Source organism: Vulpes vulpes, chromosome 4 (assembly GCF_048418805.1).
Source record: "Vulpes vulpes isolate BD-2025 chromosome 4, VulVul3, whole genome shotgun sequence".
Taxonomy (NCBI): Eukaryota; Metazoa; Chordata; class Mammalia; order Carnivora; family Canidae; genus Vulpes; species Vulpes vulpes.
The window spans coordinates 94,698,927-94,724,047 of NC_132783.1; the positions used below are offsets into that span (position 1 = coordinate 94,698,927).

The 25,121-nt window shown below is 55.0% G+C and overlaps 1 protein-coding gene across 9 annotated transcripts; it reads left to right on the forward strand.

The window, feature by feature from the left end:
* Positions 1 to 1,997: 1,997 nt before the first annotated feature.
* PDLIM7 (PDZ and LIM domain 7) lies at positions 1,998 to 17,929 on the forward strand. Of its 9 annotated transcripts, none has more exons than XM_072756481.1 (14): positions 1,998 to 2,132; positions 3,089 to 3,195; positions 6,235 to 6,386; positions 6,467 to 6,497; positions 7,010 to 7,128; positions 7,523 to 7,543; positions 7,800 to 7,936; positions 8,098 to 8,134; positions 9,084 to 9,145; positions 9,298 to 9,535; positions 10,538 to 10,718; positions 17,097 to 17,217; positions 17,307 to 17,422; positions 17,579 to 17,929. In XM_072756481.1, exons 2-14 carry the CDS (start codon positions 3,100 to 3,102, stop codon positions 17,663 to 17,665), a joined length of 1,398 nt encoding a protein of 465 aa, XP_072612582.1. In that variant the 5' UTR covers positions 1,998 to 2,132; positions 3,089 to 3,099; the 3' UTR covers positions 17,666 to 17,929. The 9 variants fall into 9 exon arrangements, 5 of the variants coding, with proteins under 5 accessions (XP_072612582.1, XP_072612579.1, XP_025861954.1 ...); XR_012001149.1 differs by having other exon boundaries at positions 2,023 to 2,132; positions 17,048 to 17,217; XM_072756477.1 differs by lacking the exon at positions 1,998 to 2,132 and adding an exon at positions 2,720 to 2,953.
* The last annotated feature ends 7,192 nt before the right edge of the window (positions 17,930 to 25,121 follow it).

The following is a 25,121-nucleotide window of genomic DNA, read 5'->3' on the forward strand; positions in this document are numbered from 1 at the left end:
AACATGAGCCCACTGGAATGCTAAAAGCTGAGGGTGACGTGGTGTGATCTCCGCTTTAAAAATATCACCTTAGCTGCTGCATGGACTCTGGATTAGGTAAGGGTGGAAGGAGGAAGATCTTTTAGGAGACTGTTAAGGTGTCCAGCCACAAGACAAATGGCTGAGACAAGTTTACAGCAGTGACCAGATATGGAACATATTCTCTAGGTAGAATTTGCAGAATCTAGGGTAGAACAGAGAAGGGAAAGATAATGTCATAGTTGATGCTGGATCAGATGGATGGATGAATGGTGATGCCATTTACTAAGGTGAGGAAGAAGTTAGGGAGGTGGAAAATCACAGGTTTAAATTAGGATATAATGAATCGAGATATCTAGACCTCTACACAGAGGTTGGATAGGATGTCGGATATCAGAGCCTGGAATTTGGGGAGAGAGGTCAAGACTGGGCATGTAACTTGGGAGTCCTTAGCATATAGGTGTTATTGATAGTCACAGGACGAGATGGAATCCCAGTGAATGAATGTAGTCAGGGAACAGAACATCTCATGGTCATGTTAGGAGGCAGATGCGGAGCTGCCAAAGGAGGTGGAGAAGGAATAGCCAGTGGCACAAGGAGGTCTGAAGCCAGGGGCAAGGGAAAGGCACCTGAACCAGTGCTACTCCCAGGCAGGGTAAAAGGACAGCTGAGAAATCCCCACTGACTTGGTACCCTTGAGGTCACTGGAGACCCTGAGAAGAGGGAATTAATTCAGAGGACTGGTGGAAACAATGGCCTGACTGGAGCAAGTTCAAGAAAGAGCAGGGGGAAAGCAAATGCAGACAGGGCTATAGACAACTCCTTTGAGAAATTTTACTCTCAAAAGGAGTAGAATAAAAGAGCAATATTTGGAGGGGAGGTGGAGTCAAGAGAGGATTTCTTTAAAGATAACTTTTTAAAAAAGATTTTATTTATTCATGAGAGACACACAGAGAGAGGCAGAGGGAGAAGAAGGCTCCCTGCGGGGAGTCAGATGTGGGACTCAATCGTTGGGGACTCCAGGCAGGATCAGGACCTGGGTGGAAGGCAGAGGCTCAACGACTGAGCCACCCAGGCGTCCCTTTAAAGATAACTTTTCCAGAAGTTTGTGTAGTGGGAGGAATGACGCAGGAGGAGAGGATAATGTGATGACGGCAGAGTGGGGAGAAGAGCAGCAACCATGCCCTAGAGGGAGCTGAGGGGTCGACGCCCACTCACTTACCCACACCCTGCGGTTTCTGCTCAGTTTTCCCTGCCACCTGTGCTAGCTGCCCGGGATGACCATAGGGACAAAGTGGGGACTCTGACCCCCCTGCTAAAGTCGTCCTGTTACATCCGCAATGCAGGCGCTGCCTTCTCAGGAATAGAGTACCGGGCAACAGACCATTTCAAGAGTGTGGGGTCGTTGCAGGGCTGCCCGGAGTCAGGAAGTGGAAGGGCCCAAAGGTCAGGCTCAGAGCCAAGCCAGGGGCTCCCTGCAACTCTGTCTGCCCCTGCCATTATTTTCTGCCTTCTGTAGAGGGTTCTACAAACCTAGCTTCCAGATTCCCCTGTCCCACCTCAACGGACCCCACCTCGAGACGCTCCACACCCATAAGTCACTCCGATTTAAAAATTCTGGAGCCGCGGATGGCTTGCACCTTATGCCAACCAATGCCTATCTTCACGATGGACCTGCAAGGCGAGTATTATTGCCCCATTTTCCCGGGGAGGAAACCAAGATTCAAGATGTCCAGGTCTGTTTGATTTCCAAGGCCGCTTTCTTTCGGCTCTGCCAGAGGAGGCGCAAGCGGCTGGGCGAGCTGCTCGCTGACTCCCAAACTAGGCGAGCAGCAGCCCAGACCCCGCCCCACCAGGGGTCCCGGCCCCGGCCTTCCAGCTCGGAGCAGAACGGGACTCGGTGATTGGGCGGGGCGGGAGGGTGGGGCGGGGCTTCGCCGCCGCAGGAGGCCGGTCGCGGGCGGGACTTCGACGGGGCGTGGCTTCTGGCTCCGCCCCCTTCCGCGGGCTCAAAGCGGGCGGCGGCCGCGGAGGCGGGGTCAGAGCCCGGCGGCGGATCCCAGCGCGGCTCTTCGGGGCCGGCCACCGAGCGGCGCCTCGGCGGGGCGGAGCAGGTACTGGCGACCGCGCGGGGCGTCTCGGGCTAGGCCAGGCCGAGGGCGGGAGCCTGCGAGGGACCACGAAGGGCAGTGGAGTCGAGGCCGCGCTGCGCTTCCTCCCGCGAGCCTGGGCCCCGGCCCCCGCCCCCGCCTTCCTGTGGCGAAGCCCGCCGCGCCACCGGCTGGTTGGCGCCTGCGCTGCTCCCTGCGCCCGGGACTCGGCCAAAGCATGGGGCCTGGGGCGGGGGAGGGACGGGGGAAACTGAGTCACGCCGGGATAGTGTCGGGCCTGTGTGGGAGGGGCCACCCCACAGGGCTCCTGATTGAATCCCCTCCCTGGCCACGCTCTGGGGCCCTAGACCTCACCGATCTCCCCCGGGGCCGCGGCCCCGCCCGGTCGCCCCCAGAGCACAGGAGCCCTCATCAGCTTCTACCCGCCCGGGAGTGGCTAGGACCCGCTCCAGCCGCCTCCCTTCCACCCCTCCCCCCCGCGCCCCGAGCCCCCGAGCGGTCCCTCCGCCGGCTCCGCACAGTGTCAGCTTACACGCCTTATATAGTCCGAGCGGGCCTCTGCGCGGCCTGCCTGTCAAGCCCCGGGGGCGGGGGAGAGGACCGCCGGCCGACTCCCGCGCTGTCTCACCCGCTGTCTGTCCGAGGCTTCAGACTGGCTTTGAGGGGAGACCGTGTCAAATTAGCCCTGCAGCCCATTTCTGAATGGAAAGAACTTCGACTGAATGAGGGGAACCCCTCATCATACCAGTCCCCGGGGAAGAGGGGTTGCCCCGACTTTTCCAGAATGAGGTCTGCCAGCCAGAAACCCAGCGACACCTGACAAGGTGCCCACCTACTGATGCCCTGGCTGTGTCCAGCGGCTGCTCCTGCCTGCCTGGCACCAGTCCAAGGCTGGTGTCTAGAGCTGGGCCTGCCTGCACACCCATCATGCTGTTGGCTTACCTTTTATTTCCTCCTAGGGGCAGGCGCCATGGATTCCTTCAAGGTGGTGCTGGAGGGGCCTGCACCTTGGGGCTTTCGGCTGCAGGGGGGCAAGGACTTCAATGTGCCCCTCTCCATCTCCAGGGTGAGCCAATGTTGGGGGAGGGGCTCCCCCCGGAGTCTTTGGGTGCTCAGGTCTCTAGTGGGGGATTGGAGGAGTCTGAGCAGGAGATATCTAGGTCCAGAGATGTGCTGGACCTGCCACAAGATTCCCAACTAGGTTTGTATGGGAAGAGGAGCACCCACAGTTCCCCACCACTGCTCCATACTCGATGCCATTCCACAAAGCTCGTGGGGCCACCTCTGAGGCCCTAGGGAGATGCCGATTCTGCAGGAGGTGAGCCTGAGGTCTCTGGGAAGTATCTAAGCTGCTTGAAGGAGCAATGCTTGGAGCCAAGCCCCAGCCAGGGCACTCCTGACTGCAGGATCTCACTTCAGTCTCACTGCCGCCTAGGGAATAGGAATTGTCATCTTGTTTTCCCAGATGAGGGAACTCGGGGCTCAGAGAGGTAGAGGGACCTTTTCAGTGATTCCATGGCAAAACAGGGATTTGAATTCAAGCACTGGGATGGTCTGCAGTTTGGTGGGGAGGGCAGCACTTTCCAGCTTCTGTGAGATTTCTCCATCTTCAATCACTGGTCCTATTCAGGATGCAGTGGCCTCTGACCCAAAGCAGGAGTGTGGGATGGGGCTCTAGGGTTCTAATGTCAGCTCCTGAGGGCCTGCCCTGGTAGGGGCGGAGCTAGGGGCTGGCTCCTCCTTGTGTCAGGGGATTGCCTTATAAGCCCAAGAATGCAGCCCCATGCTGGGATGGCCAACTGGTGAGCAGAGTCCGAGGAGCTGAGAAAGGCTGGCTGTAGGACTCTGAGACTCAATTTCTTCATTGGTGGGTATGAGCAACATAGTAGCCTGAGGGATAGACTTTAAGATGTGGCCTGTTGGGGGCACTCTGGTCCTGAGCACCCTTGTCCGCAGCCCTAGCTGTGGGTGGGGCCACAAGCTGAGCCCAGCCCTGGAATTGGACCTAGGCCCTGGTGGGTGGGTGGGCGGGTGGGGTGGGTTTTTCTGAGCTGGTCAGCTCCTCCCTCTCCCCTGACCCCAGGAGGGAGGGGCTAGGGCTGGCTGTGGGCCCAGGCCTGGGAGATGAGGTAATGTCTGAGACTTGGGGGTTGGGCTGCTTATTAGAGCCCTCAGGCTGACTCACCCCTACCCCATGCAGCGTCCAACTCTCTGGCTTTCCCCCTCCTTGACTACTCAGGCTGCCTTGCTTCTCTCTCCAGCCCCCCACCCCACACCCAGGGTTTTCTCTTGCTTCCCTCTCTACCTCTCTGACCACTCCTCTATCCTGTCCTCCTCACTCAGGAAAGGAAGTCATCCCCAAATCCCTACCCCTCCCTGGGAGCCAGCTACTCCTGCCCACCCCCCAAGACCTCTACCTCAGGCTTAGCCCACACCTCCCAGGAGCCAGCTTGTGTGGGTAGGGAGTGGCTGGACCAGGTTTCCCTTCTATTGACTCAGCATGACCTTGAGTAAGTCACTTCCTTTCAAGGGTATCACTTCTCTATGCTCGTTATAAGGGGTTGTTGGATTGAACTAAAAACGAGAAAGATCTATGTCCCAGACCCAGCCAGAGGTTTAGGGAGTTGTCCTAGGTGGGCTGACCTCTGACTTGGGTTCCAACACTCAGCCGGCTACTCAGAGGTAGCCTAGTATAGTGGAGCTTTGAGGTTAGGATCAGACCTAGCCTTGCGTCTTACTGAGCAGCTTGAGGCAAGTTACATAACCTCTCTGTTATTCTTGTGTGCAAAATGCATATAATCTCAGACTCCATTTCACTGGTTTTTGGAAGATTCAGTATCAGTATGTGACAATACTAGGTGCTGAATAAATGTAAGGTGCTCTTATCATTTAGCAAAGAAGGAGGCACCCAGCTGGTTTGCCCTTCTAACCTCCCAGGCATGAAATAGAGCCAGCTCTCCCTTCTTGCCCTAGTGCTGTCAGTCTCTGCATCTGGTTTCTCTGCCTTCTGGAGATCTCTCTAGAACCTCCTATCTCCCCTCTCCCAGCCTCAGCTCAGTCTGTAAGCCTGAGGAGCCTCCTGAGGTCATGGACAGACAGTACCTTGCAGTCCTACCCCCCAACCTACGAAATGTGAATTTGCCTTCCAGCACTTCCCCATAGAAGTCTATTTAATGCCAGGCCCCTTGCCAGATGCCGAGGCAGCTCTGTGGGCTTAGACCCATGAACAGCTGCACCACCCCTTTCTAGATTGCTGCCTCTGGACTAGAGGGCTGAGAGCACCCAGTGGGGTTGTCAAGGTTAGCTCTATCAGGGATCTGGGAAATACCCCACTGGGATTTTCAAAGGGCTGGTGGCCCCTTCTAACTTCAAGGCCAAGTCCTGGTTCTTTGATGACAATCTCACTTCCTGCTGGTGGTGACCATTACTGCCAGCCCTATTACCCCTCATTTGCCACAGGAAGCAGGGATTCCCAAGGCAGAGCCCAAAGATTGGGGGAGAGGGTGATGTGGCAATTGAAGGCTTCGGGGTGACACTCATTGACAGCCCCAGCTGACACCATGGGTCCTCTTCAAGTGCTTCACAGGGTCCCTGGAGATGACAGGGGTCTGTCTATTCCTGGCTCTCAGAGGGTCCTGGCAGGTCCCTGCAGATGGCCACAGGACAGGGTGCTGGGAGTATGAGGTGAGAGCACCTAGCAGTATCATGGAGGAACTCGCCATTTACACAAGCCAGAGGATGGGTGAAACAGCTTGGGCAGGAGGCCAGCAGGGGGCTCAGAGGCTGTGGTTGGAGCTGAGCTGCTTGGGGCCCAACCTGAAGGTGGCTGCTTGGTGATGTCACAGCATTTTCTGCACTGTAGGGAGGAGGGTCATGGGAGGTGAACAAATGACTAAACAAATGGGGAGATTGGGGTATTTGTGAAGTTCAGGTAAACCCTACCCCTCCAGGATTGTTTGAGTATTCAACAGCTGCCCAGAGATAATGTTGAATGAAGAGGCCTCCAGGTTCTAGAAGTGGAGCAGTTTAAGCAGGGTTGACTGATGTTGGCCTCAGTTTGGTCTGCAGAGGCTTGGGGTCCCTGTGACCTTCCATCTCTCTGCAGCTCACTCCTGGAGGCAAAGCTGCACAGGCCGGTGTGGCTGTGGGTGACTGGGTGCTGAGCATAGATGGCGAGAACGCGGGGGGCCTGACGCACATTGAAGCCCAGAACAAGATTCGTGCCTGCGGGGAGCACCTGAGCCTGGGTCTCAGCAGGTACAAGGGCGCCAGCCTGCTTGGCGGGTGGGGGCACCCTGAGGCCTGGCCCACTGTTACCTCTTCCCCTTCTCCTCCAGGGCCCAGCCAGCTCAGAGCAAACTGCAGAAGGTAGGCCGGGGACATCTGAGCAGTCCATCTGGGCCGTGGGAAGGGTGGGATTGGACTGCTGGACTGACTAGGCCTCCCCCGGAGCAAGGAGCCTTGATACCCCTAAACCTGGCCGGAAGTAGAGGGTGGAGGCCAGAGCTGGGAGAGTCTGGGAAACTGGGGGTTGGGCTGGGCTCTGCCGCACGGTCTGGGCACCACGCATGTCTGCCTGTCTGTCTGCTGCCTTCCGCTGGCCTGTGCTACAAGCCTCACTCATCTTGCCCCAGTTAGTCTGCCTTTTGGCCCGCGTGGGCTGAGATCATCCCTCCCAAATGGGCCCCTTGAAACCTGAGTCCTCCCTCCCCCATGCCTCCAGCCAGATGTGTGGGGGTTGGAGCACCGCTGTCCTTCCCACGCGTGGGGGGGATCCCCCTTGGGCCCAGAGTTCCCTTCGCACCCCCCCACACCCCCTGGCCCCCCGCCGGCCCCCACGTCCCCCCTCCCCCGCCCTGCCCGGCTCTGTCTCCGCCCAGGCCCTGGCCCCCACCGCAGACCCCCCGCGGTACACCTTTGCACCCAGCGCCTCCCTCAACAAGACAGCCCGGCCCTTTGGGGTACCCCTGCCAGCTGACAACGCCCTGCAGCAGAATGGGTACGTCGGTCCTACCCACTCATGCCCATGCCGCGTGCGCGTGCCCCCCCCCCCCCCCCCCGCTGCCCCGCCCCCGCTGCCCACTGCTGCTCAGTCTGCATTGTGCCCCAGCCTGGCTGGAACCGTGCGGCAGCAACCCCTGGTGGCCGGGGTGGGGCTGCAGGCACTGGACCCCTCTGAGGGTGTGGCTCTTGCACAGGTGCAGCCTTCCTGGGTGCTCCAAGCCAGGCAGCGCCCCACAACTGGTGGCCTAGGTTTGGGGTGTGGTGTCACATAACTGAGCCCCAGACACTCAGTGCAGCCTTGCCCCTGGCTACTCTGACCCCTTACTGTTTTTCTTCCTGTGTCTGTCCCTTTGTCCCTTTATCTGTCCATCTGTCTATTTCCTTCACAGGTGCAGACCCCTGACAAGTCAGTGAGCCCCCTCTGCCTGTCCTTCTCTTCCTTCTTTTTGGCATTTTGGGCGGTGGTCCCTCCCCACCCTAGCCACCCTCATTTCCTCTCATTTAGCTCCCTCACCCCCCACCCCACCCCCCACCCCCCTCCCAGCAGGTCCCTGGCCTTGCCCTCCCCCACTCTCCCGGCACCATAACCCACATGCACCAATCTGGGGAGGGGCTGCCCCCACTGCCCACTCCTGTGTGAGGTTCTGAGCCACACCCTCCCCACAGACAGCCGCTCCGGCCGCTGGTCCCAGATGCCAGCAAGCAGCGGCTGATGGAGGACACAGAGGACTGGCGGCCTCGGCCCGGGACAAGCCAGTCCCGTTCCTTCCGCATCCTTGCCCACCTCACGGGCACCGAGTTCAGTAAGTGCCAGCCCAGGGCAGGGCAGACTCTCCTGCTGGCCCCTGGCCTGGGCCTAGGCTCAGCTGGAGCCTGCTCTGGTGCCCTGTGACCTTCTGCCAGGGCTCAGGGCTGGGGTGGCCCTCTGTCTTCTCTCGGTCAATGCCTGCCTCTGCTCTCTCAGTGCAAGACCCGGATGAGGAACACCTGAAGAAATCAAGGTAAAAGGATGGACAATAGCCCTTCTTTCTCACCTCCTGCCTCTCCCATTCCAGCCACTGCCCTGTGTCTGCACCTGAGGGTCCGCCTCCAGGGCTCTCTATTTTCCTCCTTTCCTTCCTTCCTTCATCCCTCCCTTCCTCCCTTCAATCTCTCCTTCTACTTCTTCCTCCTTCTTTCTCTGCCCCCCAGGGAAAAGTATGTCCTGGAGCTGCAGAGCCCACGCTACACCCGCCTCCGGGACTGGCACCACCAGCGCTCTGCCCACGTGCTCAACGTGCAGTCATAGCCCGGCCCTCACTGGCCGGCTACCCTCTCTGCCTCTCTCTTTCTGTTCCTCCCACCGGGGCACCCCCTCCCCTGGCCACTGCAGCTTCTGCCTACCTCACCCACTCTTTTCCTGCCCCTGGACTGAGCCTCTTGCTGGCCTGGCAGAGGGCCTGGCTCTGTCTGACACTGCCTCCCCTCCTTGCCCTACAGTATTACTGTCTGCCAGGTCTGTGCTGGCTGAAGCATGGAAATAAACATTCTCAGCCTCGCTTCCTCTGCCTCTGCCTTCTATCTTTGTGGGCTTGATTTGTTTTGGCTCTGGGGGTGTTACATGGTTCAGACCCGGTGTGGGCCATGCCAGTCTGGGTCTCAATGAGGGGTGGTACCTGGCAAAGGGGACCCTGCCATCAGAGCTAGAGCTCTGGGATGAGGAAGCCCCAAGAGCTGCCCCAGAAGGGAGCACACTCCCTCCACCTCCCAGCTCTGTACAATAGACCTGCCGGCTGGAACCTGGCTAGGAGACACTGCCCTACCCCTACCTACTCCTCTGGGACCTGGAGTCCAGCCCAGCAGCTCTCATGCACCCAAGCATTTCCCATGGGGCCAGCAGGCCCAAGGTTGGGGGGTGGGGCCATGCCAGGAGCTTCAACCATACAGGGCCTTGAACGGCAGATCTTGCAGCCAGGTGCCCAGGACAGAAGCCCCAGCCCCAGCCTCAGCTACACCCCAGGAACCCTGGCCTGGTGAGAGAGAGTGGGCTTGGGCCTGGGGAAGGGTGGGTAACCTCCAGGGGCATGCAGGTGGGGGAGGCCCCTCCAAGCTGACCCTGGCTCGAACCCTTGGCCTTTGGGGTCCCTGGGCACCTCCTTGGAACCACTTTCCTTGGCCTCGGCAGGCCCTACCACCCTCAGCCCCACCAGCCGCCCACCCTGGGCTGTGGATCCTGGATTTGCTGAGCGCTACGCTCCGGACAAGACCAGCACGGTGCTGACCCGGCACAGCCAGCCAGCCACACCCACACCTCTGCAGAACCGCACCTCCATCGTGCAGGCAGCCGCCGGAGGGGGCACGGGAGCAGGCAGTGGCAACAATGGCAAGACTCCCGTGTGCCACCACTGCCACAAGGTCATCCGGTGGGTGGCCTGTTCCTTTGCTACTCTGGCCTTTTCCATCCTGAGGCCTGGGCCTGGCATCTTTCTGACCTCTGCACCCCAGACTCTCCCCACTCATCTCAACTGTCACTGTGGGAGGATAAGGATTTAGTTTCCAGTTGCATTTGGGGGCAGGGACCTGGCCTAGGTCCTCAGATTCTGCATCGTTTCCCCCATCCCACCCCACCCCACGTCAACCTCTATCAGCATTTGCCCTGCTGAAATGGAGGAAGTGCCAACAACACACCCAAGCTGCACCCCTAGAATGGCCACTCTCTGGGCAGGGAAGGGCCTGTTCCCCGCCCGCCCCCCGTCCCTGCTCTCCCTCCTGTTCACTTGTTCTCTGCCAACCCTCAGCTCTCAGAGCAGACAGGCCAAAGGCCCCTCCCTCTCTGCACTATTGCCTCGGACCCAGCAGGGTCATACAGTACCCCCAGAGTCAAGTGTGCTGGCTCCTAAGAACCTTGCTAGTTCTCAGCTATGGTCCTGCATGGCTCTTGACTCCTGTCAACTCTTAGGCTCTGCAAAGAACCCCCTTCTTGAGACACCCTCATTTATGTGGGACCTGCCGGCCCCTCCCCAGGCCAGATGGACCAGGCAGGTGAGATAAGGTGGCACCGGGGTGGGCTCAGTTACCCCCTGGCGTTCAGATCCAATAGGCACTCTGGGCTCCTGCCCCCAGGGCACCTTCCTCTGGTTTGTCTCATTAGGCCCAAGTTAGCAGCCCCCACCAAGTGTAATCCTCCTCCTTATTCCAACACTGCCTCTGTCACTCATTTCTTGTCATCGAAGCAGTGCAACTACATCACTGTGTCAACACTCGGGTCACCTCCCAAGCCTATTTCTCCTTTATTTGGAAAATGGGGAGAATGCATTTCCCTTCAAGACTTCAAAATAGGTGTTCCCTAAACCCACTTGGGCTCTGGCTAGCCCCCCTCCCTCATTTGCCTACACTCCCTCTTACTGCCCTCACCTCCCCCTCAGGGGCCGATACCTGGTTGCGCTGGGCCATGCATACCACCCCGAGGAATTTGTGTGCAGCCAGTGTGGGAAGGTCCTGGAAGAGGGCGGTTTCTTTGAGGAGAAGGGTGCCATCTTCTGCCCACCCTGCTATGATGTGCGCTATGCACCCAGCTGTGCCAAGTGCAAGAAGAAGATCACAGGCGTGAGTGGGGCTGGTGGGTGGGTGGGTGGGAGGGTGAATCTGACTCTGTCAGCATCAAAAGATTACTACAGAGGAACTCAGGCCTTGGGCCTCTCCCCTCATGAGTCCTTTGGATCCTTAGCATCTTAATAAACAGGATGCAATATTAGCCTCATTTTATGTTAACCAAGATCCTCTTCACAAATGACTAAAACCCTACTCAGAGGGGCTCCAGCAAACAAGAGTGTCCAAGTGTCCCTGGCTCTCTGAAAGTAGAGTGTTCCTGTGGAAACTTTCACAAGCCGAAATAGCATAAAGTGAAGAAGCAAGTACTGTTAATTCATATGGAAGGAAATCTGAGTGTTCCCAGACCCAAAAAATAATCTCTTATATATTCTTCTGGTACCTGAGGACGCATCTTGCTCACAGATGCACAAAGTAAATTGAGAGAAAGCACAGATGCTCACAGACACAGCTTGGAGCTGTGGTGGCCTGGTGCTGGGTGGCCTGATGCTGGGGTGGTGTGGTGCTGGGGTGCTCTGGTGCAGGGTGGCCTGATGCAGGGTGGCCTAGTGCTGGGATGACACGATGCTGGGGTGGCCTGGTGCTGGGGTGGCATGGTGCTGGGGTACAGAGTGTGGCTCCAGAGCACCTGCTCCGGTAAGGGGCACGTACCACCTCTGTAGTGGCTCACTGCAAGATAAATGCTGAACACTCTTTTTCACTTTTCACCTTTTTTTGGTAAAAGCAAAATTCCTTTTCAGATTTCTTTCAGTTAGTGGGTCTGTCACAAAAGCAAAGTGGTATAATACTGACTTTTGAAAAGTGGGAGGTATATGTGCTTGTTCAAACAGTCAGAAAGCCCACAGGGCACTACCTCCAAGCCCAGGTCATTGTGCAGGTCTTGAAGCCATAAGGAATTTTCTCGTCACTTGCCTCTGCTTTTGTCTGTGTTAGCTTCGTTCTCTGCACACTTTTCCTTGGAAGGTGGCAAAGATGGTGCCATGGTGGCTCCAGGGTTACATCTCCCCAGCCTAGCACTACAGAGAGAATAGAAGCACCCCTATGCCAGCTGGCGCAGTGAGGGTCCCAGTGCTGGTATTCACTGGAATAGCTTGTGTCACGTGCCCATCTCTAGACCAAGACTAGCCAGGCCTGGGGGGCATCCACCAAAGCAGTGGTCAGGTGGTCCCACCCAAACCACAGACAGAGAGAGGCAGGATTGGTTCCCTGAAATAAAACGTTACCTGAAGAGGGTAGGTCCACCCTGATCACGGTGGCTGTCAGTGGGCTTACATTCATCTACAAGGATAAAACCTCAACAAAACAGGTTATTTACTTCAGTCACAAGCATTCCAGCTCAAGGATGTCCTTAGGCTTTTCCTGCTATTGGCTCCAAAATGCTTAGCGACTTGTAAAGCCTTGTCCCCAAGCCTATTTTATCTTGGTTGCCAGCCCCAGGCCTTATATTCTTGTTGCAGACAGAAAGGAGAGGGAAGAGCCAAATGGCATTATTTTAACAAGGTTTTGTTTTTGACTCTGGAAGAAAAACTGGGAACTTGCATCTTTATCCCAGTGTTTGGCATTGTTATCCTAGGAGCACCTGGACTGCAGGGGAAGTTGGCAAACCCAGTATCTTAGACTTCGTCTCCTGTAAGAGAGGAAGGCAAAAAGGAAGGGAGTTGTGACAGGCTTTAAGGCTAACCCACAGGATCTGCCATCTCCAGTACACGAGAGGACAGAAGATCTGAAAGATCTTGGAGGGCCTGTGCGTTCCTGAGGGCCTCAGCGTTCCTGAAGGGCCTAGGACTATGCAGTGGTGAAGCCAGAAATCCAGACACAAATTTTTTTTTTTTTTTTTTTTTTTTTTTAAGATTTTATTTATTTATTTATGAAGAGAGAAAGAGAGGCAGAGACACAGGGAGAGGGAGAAATAGGCTCCATGCAGGAAGCCCAATGCAGGACTCGATCCCCGGGCCTCCAGGATCACACCCTGGGCTGGAGGCGGCGCTAAACCGCTGAATCACCCGGGCTGCCCCAGACACAAATTTCTGATCAAACTCCTGTTCTTCCCACTAAGGCTGAACACACAGCAGAGCCTGGCCATGTTTTCTGCAGGGCAACCTAGATGCTGGTGGGAACCAGGCTTGGGACTTGGGTCAGTATGTCATGAGCAAAGAGGGAAGGGCCATCTACCTTCCCCCATTCGTTCTCTTATTAAGTGTGGACGGTGTGCCACGTAGTGCCCCATTCTCCAGGACACCTCATGAAGTAACAGGTTTGGGCCCTGCCCCCAGGAGCTCCTAGTGGCGGGGAGGACTCAGAGGGTGCCAGGGGTCAAGGCACAGCCAGAGGAAGCAGGGGCAGAACAGGCAGGGCGAAAAGCTAAAGGGGTTCCTGTCGCCTATGTATGGAAACTGAAGCTCAGAGAGGGGCAGAAACTGCCCAAGGCTGCGCAGGATGAGGGCTAAGCTGGTGTGGCCCCAGGACTGTTCCCAGCTTGGGCTCTTCCTGACATTACTGCTTCTCCTATTTCTAGATACAGAGCTGCCAAATGTGGCCAGGGAGCCCTGTGGTAATGTTCATATCAGTAAGGAGAACCTTGACCACGAGCGGTATAAAACTCAAAACACTGGCTGCTTAATTTCCCACCTGAGAAAGTGCAGAGGTGGGCATTCTGGGACTTACAGGCAGATCTGGTTTTCTGTATCTTGTTCCTCAGCTATTCTTAGCACAGGCTTACTTAACACTCATAGTCCAACACGACTCTTGAACCTCAACTAAAATTGCCACGTTTCAGCCAGCGGGAAGCCGGAGGGGGATGAAGGGATGGAGGGCCCATGGCAGCCATCTTGAGAAGATGCTGCCACCCAATGCTATGCTTCCATCCCGTTGGCCAGATCTCAGTCACATGACCATACTGAGCTGCAAGAGAGGCTGGGAAAGACCAGCTATTTGGGGCAGCCATGTGCCCGGCAAAGAATGGAGATTCCATCAGTGGACAAGAAGGGGGGAATGGGTATTATCACAGTCTTTGTCATTGTAATGACAGTTTGTGTTGTGGGGCACTTATGGTGTGTGGGTATCCAGCTTCACAGTCCTACTATAGGAAGTCAGTTTGGTTATTCCCAGCTTCCAGGTGAGGGAATTTTGGCCCAGATCACAGTCATTTCCCTGCCAGCCTGGGCCACACCCTATTGGACTGCTCTAAGAGAATGGGCTGGATCCCAGGACCTTTCTTGAGCTGGATGTCCACAAATCAAGGCCATTCTGTTCGAGGACTGCCCTGTGTTACACTGCACTCTTGTCCTGCTGCACCTCTGTCCTGAGTGGACAGTGTTATCACCCAGGCACAGATGAGGGGCCAAGCCTTATATATAGGGCCTGGCTGGTTCCCAGGTCCTGGAGTAAGCCTTGGATGGCAAACCTCTCCTACCCAGCCCAGGGTAATGTTCCCAGAGGCCCAGGGGCCCCTAGCTTCCCCTCTTGCAGGGACTCACAGCCTGACAAACTCTAGAAAGCCCTCACCGCATCCTGGGGGTAAGGTAAGGGGGAGAAGCCTTACCTGCCCTGCAAGGAGTGCTGTTCCCTGTCAGCACCCGGAGCTCAGAACTGTGCCTGCCCTGGGAAATCAGCATGGAACATGGGGAGAGAAACATGGAGCAATCATATAGTTTCAGTGGAGTTGGAAGGAAGCTGCAGAGCGTGAGGGACACATTAAAGGTGACCTACCCCGGTTTGGGGACCATTAGAAACCCCATGTTCTTAAGGCTCACCTCTCACCACTAGCCCCTCTCCAGTGCTCCAGCCATGTGGGCCACTTCATTTTGCCACTGTGCTATTTCTCTTCCCACAGGGCTCTTGCACAGTCTGTCCTCTCTAGGAATACTGTTTTAGCACCCTCTATACCTTGTTCCTTCTCATGTGGGTCTCCTATCATTTCCTCAGGAAATGATATCCACCTTCTCTGATATCTACTCTTTCACCAGGCCAAGTCCCCCACAGTTTGCTCACTAAGCCCCAGTCTTTTGTCCCATCTTTCCCCAGGTGTGAACTCCATGTGCTGGGGCCAGGGCTATTTTGCTTTATATTGTGCTTCACATATAGGAGGCAATCAGTGAATGTTTGAAGGAATGGATGAAAGTGCTCTCTAAGCTGAACTTTATTTTATTTTTTTTCTAAGCTGAACTTTAAAAATTAGTAGGAATTAGCTTAAGAGAAGGATCAGGAGAGAGTACTCCAAGCAGAAGGAATAGCTTGTGTCACAAGGTAACACCTGAAAAGGGTGTGAGATGAGGCAGAAGAGGTGAGTGGGGGCTGTGTTGGGAGTTTGGAGCTGAGGCTGATGAGGTCAGCTATGCTGCAGCAAGCTTCCTCTGGGCAAGGGGGGAGAGAAGGGGAACAGGCGGCTGGGGCCTGGGTCAGGGCTGTGGAGATAGGAGAGGCAGATTTAGGAAATAAGGGCATCAAATAAATATTGATAACTGGCTTCCAAGTTCTTCTGAATACCAGCAGAAAGCTGCCTCTCTGCTCACACATACACTGGACCCACCTCTGGACAGCCCAAGTTTTTGCCCAAGTCCCCTGTCCTACCAGCTTGCAGCCAGGTTCCTGTCCCTGGAGCTTTTGTCTACTTCTTGAAAAGAGGCAACATCAGGCAATAGGAAGAGCCAGCTTTAGAGTAGCTGGACTTGAGCATAGAAACCATTTCTGCCATCTGTTGACTATGTGACCTGGTGCAGTTCACTTTCCCTGGGCCTCACTAAAATGATGTCAGTAACTTCCTGGCCAGGGTGATTGTGAGGTGTATGTGAGATATGACATAGATGCAGAGGGCACAGATGGGCCATCTGAGAGCTACATGCTGCCCACGTGTCTTGCTTGGTATACAGTTTCATTTTAAATTAATGGGCAGTATTTGAGAATCAGATTTCACTTCAACAGCTAGATTTCAACCTGAGCCTTCCAGGCATTGCTCTATGAACTGGTCACCACCATCCCTACAGGCAGAAACAGGTGCTCCCCAACTACACCTTGCCCCATTGAGTCCACTATCTGCCCTCAGCAGGCATGGAGTCTGAGACCCCCAGCCTCAAATCTAGGGCCATCCTTACAACAACCTTCAAGGCTGGGATTAGGTTCCCAGTTCACAAGGGAAGGAATCAAGTGTCAAGAGAGGTGATGTCATTGGCCAAGTTACCTAGCTAAGAAGCAGAGCCTGGTGGGACCCACAGATCTGGCCCACCCTGAAGCCCCACACTGCCCTCTGCCTGTTCTAGATCTGAATACTGCCGGCCCTGGTTGGCTCAGAGGTCCCCAGGATTGACAGCCCAGGCCCAGGGAGTATACAGAACGCCCTCCCCCCCTCCCAGCCTCTGCTTCCTCCCCAGTCCAGTGGAGCAGGTTAATTCCCGAACATTTGTTGATGAGCACCCCTGGGGATAGGCACTGTTGCACTATATCAGCTCCTAGAACAGTCATGTCTCATTCCCTCCTGGACCTTACATTTGAGTAGGAAGAAGGGAAAAGAGGAAGACGATAAGCAATAGATACAATAAGTAAATCACCTGCTGCTGTGTTAGTAAGAGCTGTTAAACATTGAGAAGAGAGTTAAAGGTGTTGGGAATGTGGCATTGGAAGAACAGATTGGAAGTATTAACTGGTGGTGTCAGAACAGGCCTCATGGAGAGGGGGACATAGAAGCAGAAACTTGAAGGCAGTGAGCAGTGGGACTTGGGACATACCAGGGGTACACAGCCCAGACGGGGGGACAGCCAGTGTGAAGCCCCAAGAGTGGCATACTGGGTGCGTCAGCCATGGGCAAGAGGCCACATAGAGAGAGCAGAGGATACATAGGCCAGAGGGAAATGTAGGGTAGGCAGGGATTCAAGCAGAGGGGAATGTGGATTTGTTCTGGTTGATATCTGTCTGAAGGGGCAGAAGGAGGAGCTCAGAGGTCAGTTTTGTACAGTCACTCAAGCCAGGGATCTGAGGCCTACCTCCCACATGAGGGAGGCAGTGAGAAGTGGTCAGGATTTGGATGCATCTTGAAGGCGGACCCAACAGGAGTTCCTGGCAGACTTGTGGCATATGAGATAAAGAGGGGCATCTCAGCTGAGCAAATGGAAGCATGGAGTTGCCATCAACTGAGATAGGAACAGCTGTGAGAGAGGCAGGTTTGGGGTGTAGAGGTTATGAGCTGAGCTTTGGACATGGCAAATCTGAAAGACATGGTGGACATCCATGGGGAGACCTCAGCACCAGAGATAGAGTAGGAATGGTGGTTGTGCAGATGTAACATTTACCATGGGAAGGAAGAGGGCCCACGGCCAGCCTTCCTGTGTCCCCAGCTCTGGAGAGGAGGGGCCAAGCTGCCTGGTGACTGTAGCGTCCTCCTAGGAGATCATGCATGCCCTAAAGATGACCTGGCACGTGCATTGTTTCACCTGTGCGGCCTGCAAGACACCCATTCGGAACAGGGCCTTCTACATGGAAGAAGGGGCACCGTACTGCGAGCGAGGTAGGGGATGGTTGAGGGGGGCACAGGTAAGGGGTAGGGTGCGGGGCAGGCGAGAACCTAGGGCCCCCCCTCTTTGCTTCCATCCTCAGACTATGAGAAGATGTTTGGCACGAAATGCCGGGGCTGTGACTTCAAGATCGATGCTGGGGACCGCTTCCTGGAGGCGCTGGGCTTCAGCTGGCACGACACTTGCTTTGTGTGTGCGGTGAGTGCCCCCAACCTTGGACTCGGGTCCTACCCCCTCACCCTGTGTTCCTCACCAGCCTCCCTCCCACTCCCTGCCTCTGGAATTCATGAGAGTTGGGAAAGGGGCTCTACTGCCAACCCCAACCCCACGTGGCTTGACCTTGGCTGTCCTCAGATATGCCAGATCAACCTGGAAGGAAAGACTTTCTACTCTAAGAAGGACAAGCCCCTCTGCAAGAGCCATGCCTTCTCCCATGTGTGAGTCCCTCCTGTCCACTGCTGCCTCATCCAGCCCAGCCAGAGGGAGCTCCAGTTCTGGAGTCATCGGCCCAGATTTCTGGATAGGGCTGGCAAAGGTCACCCCAACCCCAACTCCTGGCCTGAGCCTGGGGTTCCCTGGGCCCTGCCCCATCCCCTTCATTTCCCCGCACTCCCTCCATTTCCTCCCACTCCCTCCACACACTGGTGCTGACCACACCAACCCCTGCTCACATCCACTGCCACAATAAAGCTGTATCCAGCTGTGTCCTGCATGTGCCTCTACCTGTGCGTAGGAGAGGTGGGATTTGAGGCACACAGTAGGGTGGAGGTCAAGATGGTTTTCCCAGGGCTGGCCACCCTGGTCACCCTAGTGATGGGGACTTGGATAGCACATGGTCAGCGGGAGAAGGTAAAGGGAGATCCCCTTTGCTGGGCCCCAGCACCCACACAAGTGGGGGTGCCTGATTTGGACTGGCTTGGAGGTACATCTGCAGAGATGGGAAGTGAAAAACAGTGACAGCCAGGGTGAAGGCCCAGAGGCATCAGCCCAATGCCACAGCAGAGCATCCCCCCGCAGAGCACAGCCCCCAGGTCCTGGGAGGCCACAAGTGACCAGCGAAGGAGCTGGACTGTATCTTGTGGGTGGGGTGGGAGTGGCAGGGCACAGAAGAGTATGAAACAGTGAAGCAGCCAGTTCAGATCTGTTTTGTAAAAGAGCTCTGAGAGCTGTGAGCAAGGAGGACAGAAGGAGAGGGAGTCGGAGAAAGGGCAGGGGCCACGGAAAGGGAGGAACAGAAAGTGACTTGGTAGAGATGGGACCCGGTGACAAGTCCCAGGGGCCTGAAGGATGAGGGGTGAGGAGGGGCATGAAGGCAACTCTGCTCTGCATCTGGAATATACCAGCCATTGCTCACATCATCTCATGCCATCCTCCCAGCCACCCCGTGAGGCATCTACCCTTACTGTAGAGATGGCAGGTTAGGAGACCTAAGTTTTCAGAGCTCCTGAGCCACTAGCCAGGCTAGATGCCAGACCTGCAGATGGCCACATGGGCCTGGACTGGCTGGCACTGAGCACCCTTCATCAGCAAGTGCCCCTTGGAAGCTCCCTTCTGCCTGCTGTCTCAAAACTTGGAGGCTCTGGTGGTGGCCCTATCCTTCTCTGGAGCTTCCTGCTGCCGCCTGATGCCCCCACCATCATAGGAGAATTATCATCTCTCTCTCCTCAAGCCTGGACAAGAGAGAGACTGAGGAGGGACTGAGGAGAGGACAGCGTGGCCTGAGGACCTTTATTTAGCATGTCTGAAGTTGCTGGCGTTCTTTTTTTTTTATTTTTTATTTTTTTTATTTTTTTTTAGTTGCTGGCATTCTTAATAGGTCCTTGGGCACGTCCTTCTCAAGGGAAGAGACAGCCTCTCTTGTGTTCTGAGGACCCCCAGAGCATGAGTGCAGAGCTCTCTGTATTATTTTTATCACATCTTGCCAGAGCCTAGAACAGCACCTGGCACAGAGTGGATGCCCGATGAATGTGACTGGGTGGGGTGGGACATTTATGTGACAAAGACAGGAAGCAGATGAAGATTCAAGTCCATGTTCACCTCAGATTCAATTCAGGAATGAGTTTGGGACAGGACCAGGGAGGCCACAGATGCTTATAATTGATGCCCAGAGAAGAGAGTTGAGGAGCAGGGCCCCAGCAGGTCACAGCAGAGGTAAGTAGGTAAGATGTGGTTTCCTTTCAATGGCGACGTCCCTAGCATATTAAGCACAGAATCTTTCACTTCCACAAAGAAATGTACTCTCTCCCACTTCTCTTGAACTGTGAAGCCCTCTCAGTCCATGCTTGGTTTCCATGGATACAGGTGAGCAAGAGCACAGGGGAGGAGGGTGAGTGCTGCTGGGAGCAGTCTGAGGGGAGCCTTCTGGGGGCAGCCACTCTCGGCCCCAAGCAAGGACCACCATTCAGAAATGCCCAGCTGTGGCAAATCTCACAGTTTACCAACAGCATCCAGAGATGCAGACTTTTATGTGAAATCTGGTTTTTGGACACTGACAATTAAGGTTGATTCTTTCTTCACCTGTTAAAAAAAAAAAAAAAATGAACGTGGAACAAATTCCACATGAGGACAGCCAGGGAAGAAGTGAGAGGCCAGGAAGCAGCAACATCACAGCAATGGGGGGACAGAGGAAACAAATGACAGCCCCTTGCAGAGCTCAGGGCAGGGGGGCAGGGGCAGGGCAGGAGTGTTTCCAGAAGTGCCAACAGTGTTATCCAGGCAGATAAGGCCAAGGAGTCCCCACCGCATTTCCAACAAAGCAATGTTTGCCAGATCAGTGTAGCAGAGAGCTAGGGCAGCGGCCAGGGTGAGAGGGACAAGCAGAAGGGCTGGTGAGATGTAGAATGAGAGGAGAGGAGAGTGTAGACAACTCTTTCAAGAGGCTTGGCTATGATGGGCTAGGAGGAATCCTGACCACTGGCAGCCACAGTCAAGTCAGTGGACAGCCCAGATGTGTGGAAGGAGGAAGCTGGGAAAGGTGGCTGAAGAAGGGGAAGTTGGGGGAGAGGGTGGACAGGGAGGGGAAGGTGAGCAGAGAGGTGGAGACTGAATTTCAGGAAAGAGAAGCCAGCCTGGATGGAAATAAACACAAGCAGGGGGCACCTGTTCTTAATGCTGCTTCTGTCTGCTCAACCACAGAGCAATAGCTTATGTATAATTTAATCAGAAAACCACTTAGAGAGGTCATTAAAGGCCTGTTTCAGATGAGGGGAACTGAGGCTCAGAGAGTGAGAGTGACCCAGCCAGAAGGGCTTGGGGATCAAAGGCTGAGGTACTCCCCAGTGCTCCTCCCAGCTGCCCCCACCACCACCACCACCAAAGAGCTGCAGGGAATACGGTGTTCCCAAGCTGGGGTGTGAGGCTGTGCGGGTGGAGGCTCTGAGGACTGGGAAATGTCCTTGTGCCAGGCAGGGGAGGCCATTAGCGCCCTTGGAGAATGGTCTCCAACCGGGGTGGCAGAGCCCACGGCGGGGGGGAGGGGGGATGAGTGGGCAACTGGAGAGGCAGCAGGCAGGGGAGGGGCTCTTGCCGGCTCTGAGCTGTTCGAGCTCATTTGAAGTCGGCAGGGAGAGAGGCGGTGCAGGGCGAGAGACTTCCACGGGAGTACAGAGTACAGAGAACCGATGATCCCGGGGCTGCCTCCTCACCTGCTCAGTGCCAGCTCCCACGTGGCCCCCTCCAGGCAGCCCTGCCAGGGAAGGGAAGCTGTGGGCCAAAGGACTGGGCCCCATGGCGCACAGGGACCAGTGGCCAGGCGGGGATTTTGGAATCCCAACCCTGTGAGTGGAGGATAGGTCCCCCTGGGCCCTAACGGGGTGCGGGTTGGGGCTAGGGTTCCAGGGGCCACAGTGGGGCAAGAAGCTTGCTGGGAGTCTGGGAAGAACTCCCAACCCTGGGAGATCGTGTGGGGAGGTCACCACAGAGTGGCCAGGGGGGTTGTGGGGGGCAGCGCAGGCACTAAAAGGCCAGCTCAGCTTTCACCCTGTCCTGCTGCTGACAAGAATGACTACTGCTTGGGGATTAGGCAGATTAGGAAGGACTCTTCCAGCTGCCATTCAAACTAGTTTAAGCAAAAGCAAGCATAATTTGTCTCATTTAACCAGGAAGGTTGACAGCAGGAGTCTCTCCGAGCTTACTTTCTCTCCATCTCTCAGCTCTGTTTTCCTCATGCTGGATGGCTGTATTCTCAGGTGGGCCTCCCGTTATTGGCAAAGATGCCCCTCAACCAGCCCCAGGCCCATATCTTGCCAGCTCAGTAGCCCCAGAGGAGCCTTTCTCGGTGGTTCCAATAATCTCAGAGCTGACACCATTGGATTGACTCAGGAGATGTGTGCATCCCTGAAGCAGTCTCTGCATCTGACCACGGCCTGGACTACCCGCTCCCCCCTGGAGCCTGCAGTGGAAAAGCAACCAGAGGACAGGAACAGAGATACCTAACCTTGGACATCCACAGCACTGGGCACATTTCCTCCCCTCCAAGCCCAGACCCCTGCCCTGACTCCCACTGTAGTGTCCACAGCTACAGCCTTAAGAATTACTTCTGATGGTGTGCCTGGGTGGCTCAGTCAGTTAAGCATCTGCCTCCAGCTCAGGTCTTGATCCCAGGATCAAGTTCTGTATTGGGCTCCCTGCTCTGAGGGGAGCCTGCTTCTCCCTCTCCCTCTGCTGTTCCCCCTGCTTGTGCTCTCTCTCTAATAAATAAAATCGAAAGCAAGGGATCCCTGGGTGGCGCAGCGGTTTGGCGCCTGCCTTTGGCCCAGGGCGCGATCCTGGAGACCCAGGATCGAGTCCCACGTCGGGCTCCCGGTGCATGGAGCCTGCTTCTTCCTCCGCCTGTGTCTCTGCCTCTCTCTCTCTCAATCTCTCTGTGACTATCATAAATAAATAAAAATTTAAAAAAAAATTAAAAAAAAAAAAAAAGAATTACTTCTGATGGTGTGCCTGGGTGGCTCAGTCAGTTAAGCATCTGCCTCCAGCTCAGGTCTTGATCCCAGGATCAAGTTCTGTATTGGGCTCCCTGCTCTGAGGGGAGCCTGCTTCTCCCTCTCCCTCTGCTGTTCCCCCTGCTTGTGCTCTCTCTCTAATAAATAAAATCGAAAGCAAGGGATCCCTGGGTGGTGCAGCGGTTTGGCGCCTGCCTTTGGCCCGGGGCGCGATCCTGGAGACCCGGGATCGAATCCCACGTCGGGCTCCCTGCATGGAGCCTGCTTCTCCCTCTGCCTGTGTCTCTGCCTCTCTGCCTCTCTCTGTGTGACTATCACGAATAAATAAAATCTTTTTTTAAAAAAATCGAAAGAAAAAGGAAAGAAAGAAGAAAGGAAGAGAGAGAGAAAGAAAGAAGAAAGAAAGAAAGAAAGAAAGAAAAGAGAAAAGAAAAGAAAAAAAGAAAAGAAAAGAAAAGAAAAGAAAAGAAAAGAAAGAAGAAAGAAGAAAGACAACTACTTCCGACCAAACTCTAGGCAGGGCCACACCCCTGGAAATGAGGGTGCTAGGAGGGGAAACAGGGAGAGCCTGTGGTGTGACGTGACATGGGACAGACCTGGGTTCCCATCCAGACTTTGTCATTCACCAGCTGCACACCTCAAGGCAAGTCATTGCCTTCCCTGAATCTCAGTTTTCCCATCTGTAAAACAGTAAAAAGGGCCAACACATCAATAGCACCTACTATGTGCGGTTGCCACTTTAAGCACTTCTTATTTTTTAAGATTTTATTTATTTATTCATGAGAGACTGAGAGAGAGAGAGAGTCAGAGACACAGGCAGAGGGAGAAGCAGGCTCCATGCAGGGAGCCCAACATGGGACTGGATCTCAGGCCTCCAGGATCACACCCTGGGCTGCAGGCAGTGCTAAACCGCTGCACCACCAGGGCTGTCCCATTTTAAGCACTTTTTAGATTTTTTTAAAAAGTCTTCAGACAGACCCTATGAGGTAGGCACCGTCATGATCATCCCATCTTATAGTTGAAAATGAGTAAGACGGTCTGGCAATGAGTCTAGGGCAACATGGTTGGCAAAGTCTGTGCAGTGACAGCAATGGACAGAAACAGAGCTAATGTGGTCCAGTGGCTGGCTCTGGACCAGGGGCAGATGCCTGGGAGATGCTCTGAGCACTGAAACGATGATGCTGGGCACTCTTGAAAGTACTTGGTTCAAACTTGGCAGGGGCAGGATCATGGCAGAGAAGGCTCCACCTGCTGATCCTGAAAAAGTGCTGAGGCTAACATGCCAATCTTGAAACCTTCCCTGAGAGTTGTGGAGAAGCACAGAACAGGAAGGTGGGTGTGGGAGGTAGGGAGAGCCAGCCTTCCAGGAGGAGGGAGGGGTTTCTCACCTTCAAAGCCCCCATCCAGTCACATTTTATCCTTATAAATCAGCAAAGAGGAGACTTAGAGAGGAGAAACCTTTTAGCCAAGGTCATACAGCAAGTGACCAGCTTCTGGATCTGAATCCTCCCTCTTTTTTGTCTCTACTCCAGGGACAGAGAAGTCACTGGACCAGCCTCCCAGTGTGGAGGGGAGCTGGCACTCTAGGGATGGGAGAGATCCACTATGTTAGTGATTTGAAGGGTGATCAGTGCTGGGAGTGGTAGACACAAAAGCCTGGTGGGAGCTCCAGGGAGGCACCGAGATCAACCCCCCCCCCCCCCCGTTGTCCCACCCCCACCAGGCCTCAGCTGGCAGGCCTGTGAGTTTGTTTCATGGGTAACAAGTGGCTGAAGAAAGGCAGATTCAGAGAGGGTGATTGGTGATCACCTTCCTCCCACTGGTAAAAGAGAGTGAAGATCATGATGGGGCCACTAAATTTGGCAACTTAAGAGTCACTAGTGACCTCACTAGTTACCTCACTAGTTGTCCCTGAAGCAGTGCCAGGGACAACAGGAGCAAAAGGAGACAGATTGCAGATTTATAAATTAGATTTATAGAGGGCTAAAGGGTAAGAGGACCAAAAGGAGTAGGCTCCAGGGCATGTAAGCAGGGAACCCTCTTTCTCCCCTGAAAATAGAGAAAACGGGGCATGGGACATATGAGGACTCTGTGCTATCTTTGTAATTTCTCTGTAAATTTAAAACTGTTCTAAAATTAAAAGTTTATTTAAAAATATAGATGGCAAAGAGGTGAGAGTGGGGTGGCTGGAGACAGTTTGTAGGTGGCTGAGGGGAAGAAGGAATTTGAGGAAGGGAGAGCATGCTCATTGGACTTCTGTTTTTTGGATGTGAAATTGAGTGAGCAGGAGGCTGGGGAGGAGGAGGTGGTGGGGAATTCTGAGCTGGGACACGTCAAAGTAAGAGGGGAATGAGGCCAGAGATGACTCTACCTACTCCTCCCAAGCACCCCTCAGCCCTAGGGTGGTCTTCTCTCTCCCCAGAACCCTACTGACTCTGCCCAGGGCCTTGCTCCAAGTGGCAGCTGTGGAGAAATTACCAGGGTCAGGGGTCTATGGCATAGTAGGTGCAGAGTACCCGAGGGAGGTGTCTGTGAAATTTAGGGGGTTTGAAGAGGTTATTCCTACTTGAAAGCACTGGGACTCACTGCTAATCAATGCACACTGCTCTCCTTCTCTTGGTGTAACTGATTACCCATCTCAGAACTCAGAGGCCCAACTGGGGGCCACCTCCTTTTCCATCTCCCAGACTGGACCAAGTAAAGCTTGCTTGATTCTGTCACCTCCCCCAAGAAGATGGGGTGGGAGGCTGTGTAGGAGGTGGAAAAGGCTTCTTCAAGCTGGGGAGAGTTTCAGGGTCCCACCTCAGCAAGGAGTGGAGATGTTCCATGAGGCCCTGGCAGTGGTGCCCACTCCCTTGTAGGGGACTTCTGTACTTGGAACCCTGCCCTGGGAGTCTGGGGTTAGATGCTGCTTCTGGAACTGTATGTGGGATTCCTCTGTGAGGCCTGAGGCTTGG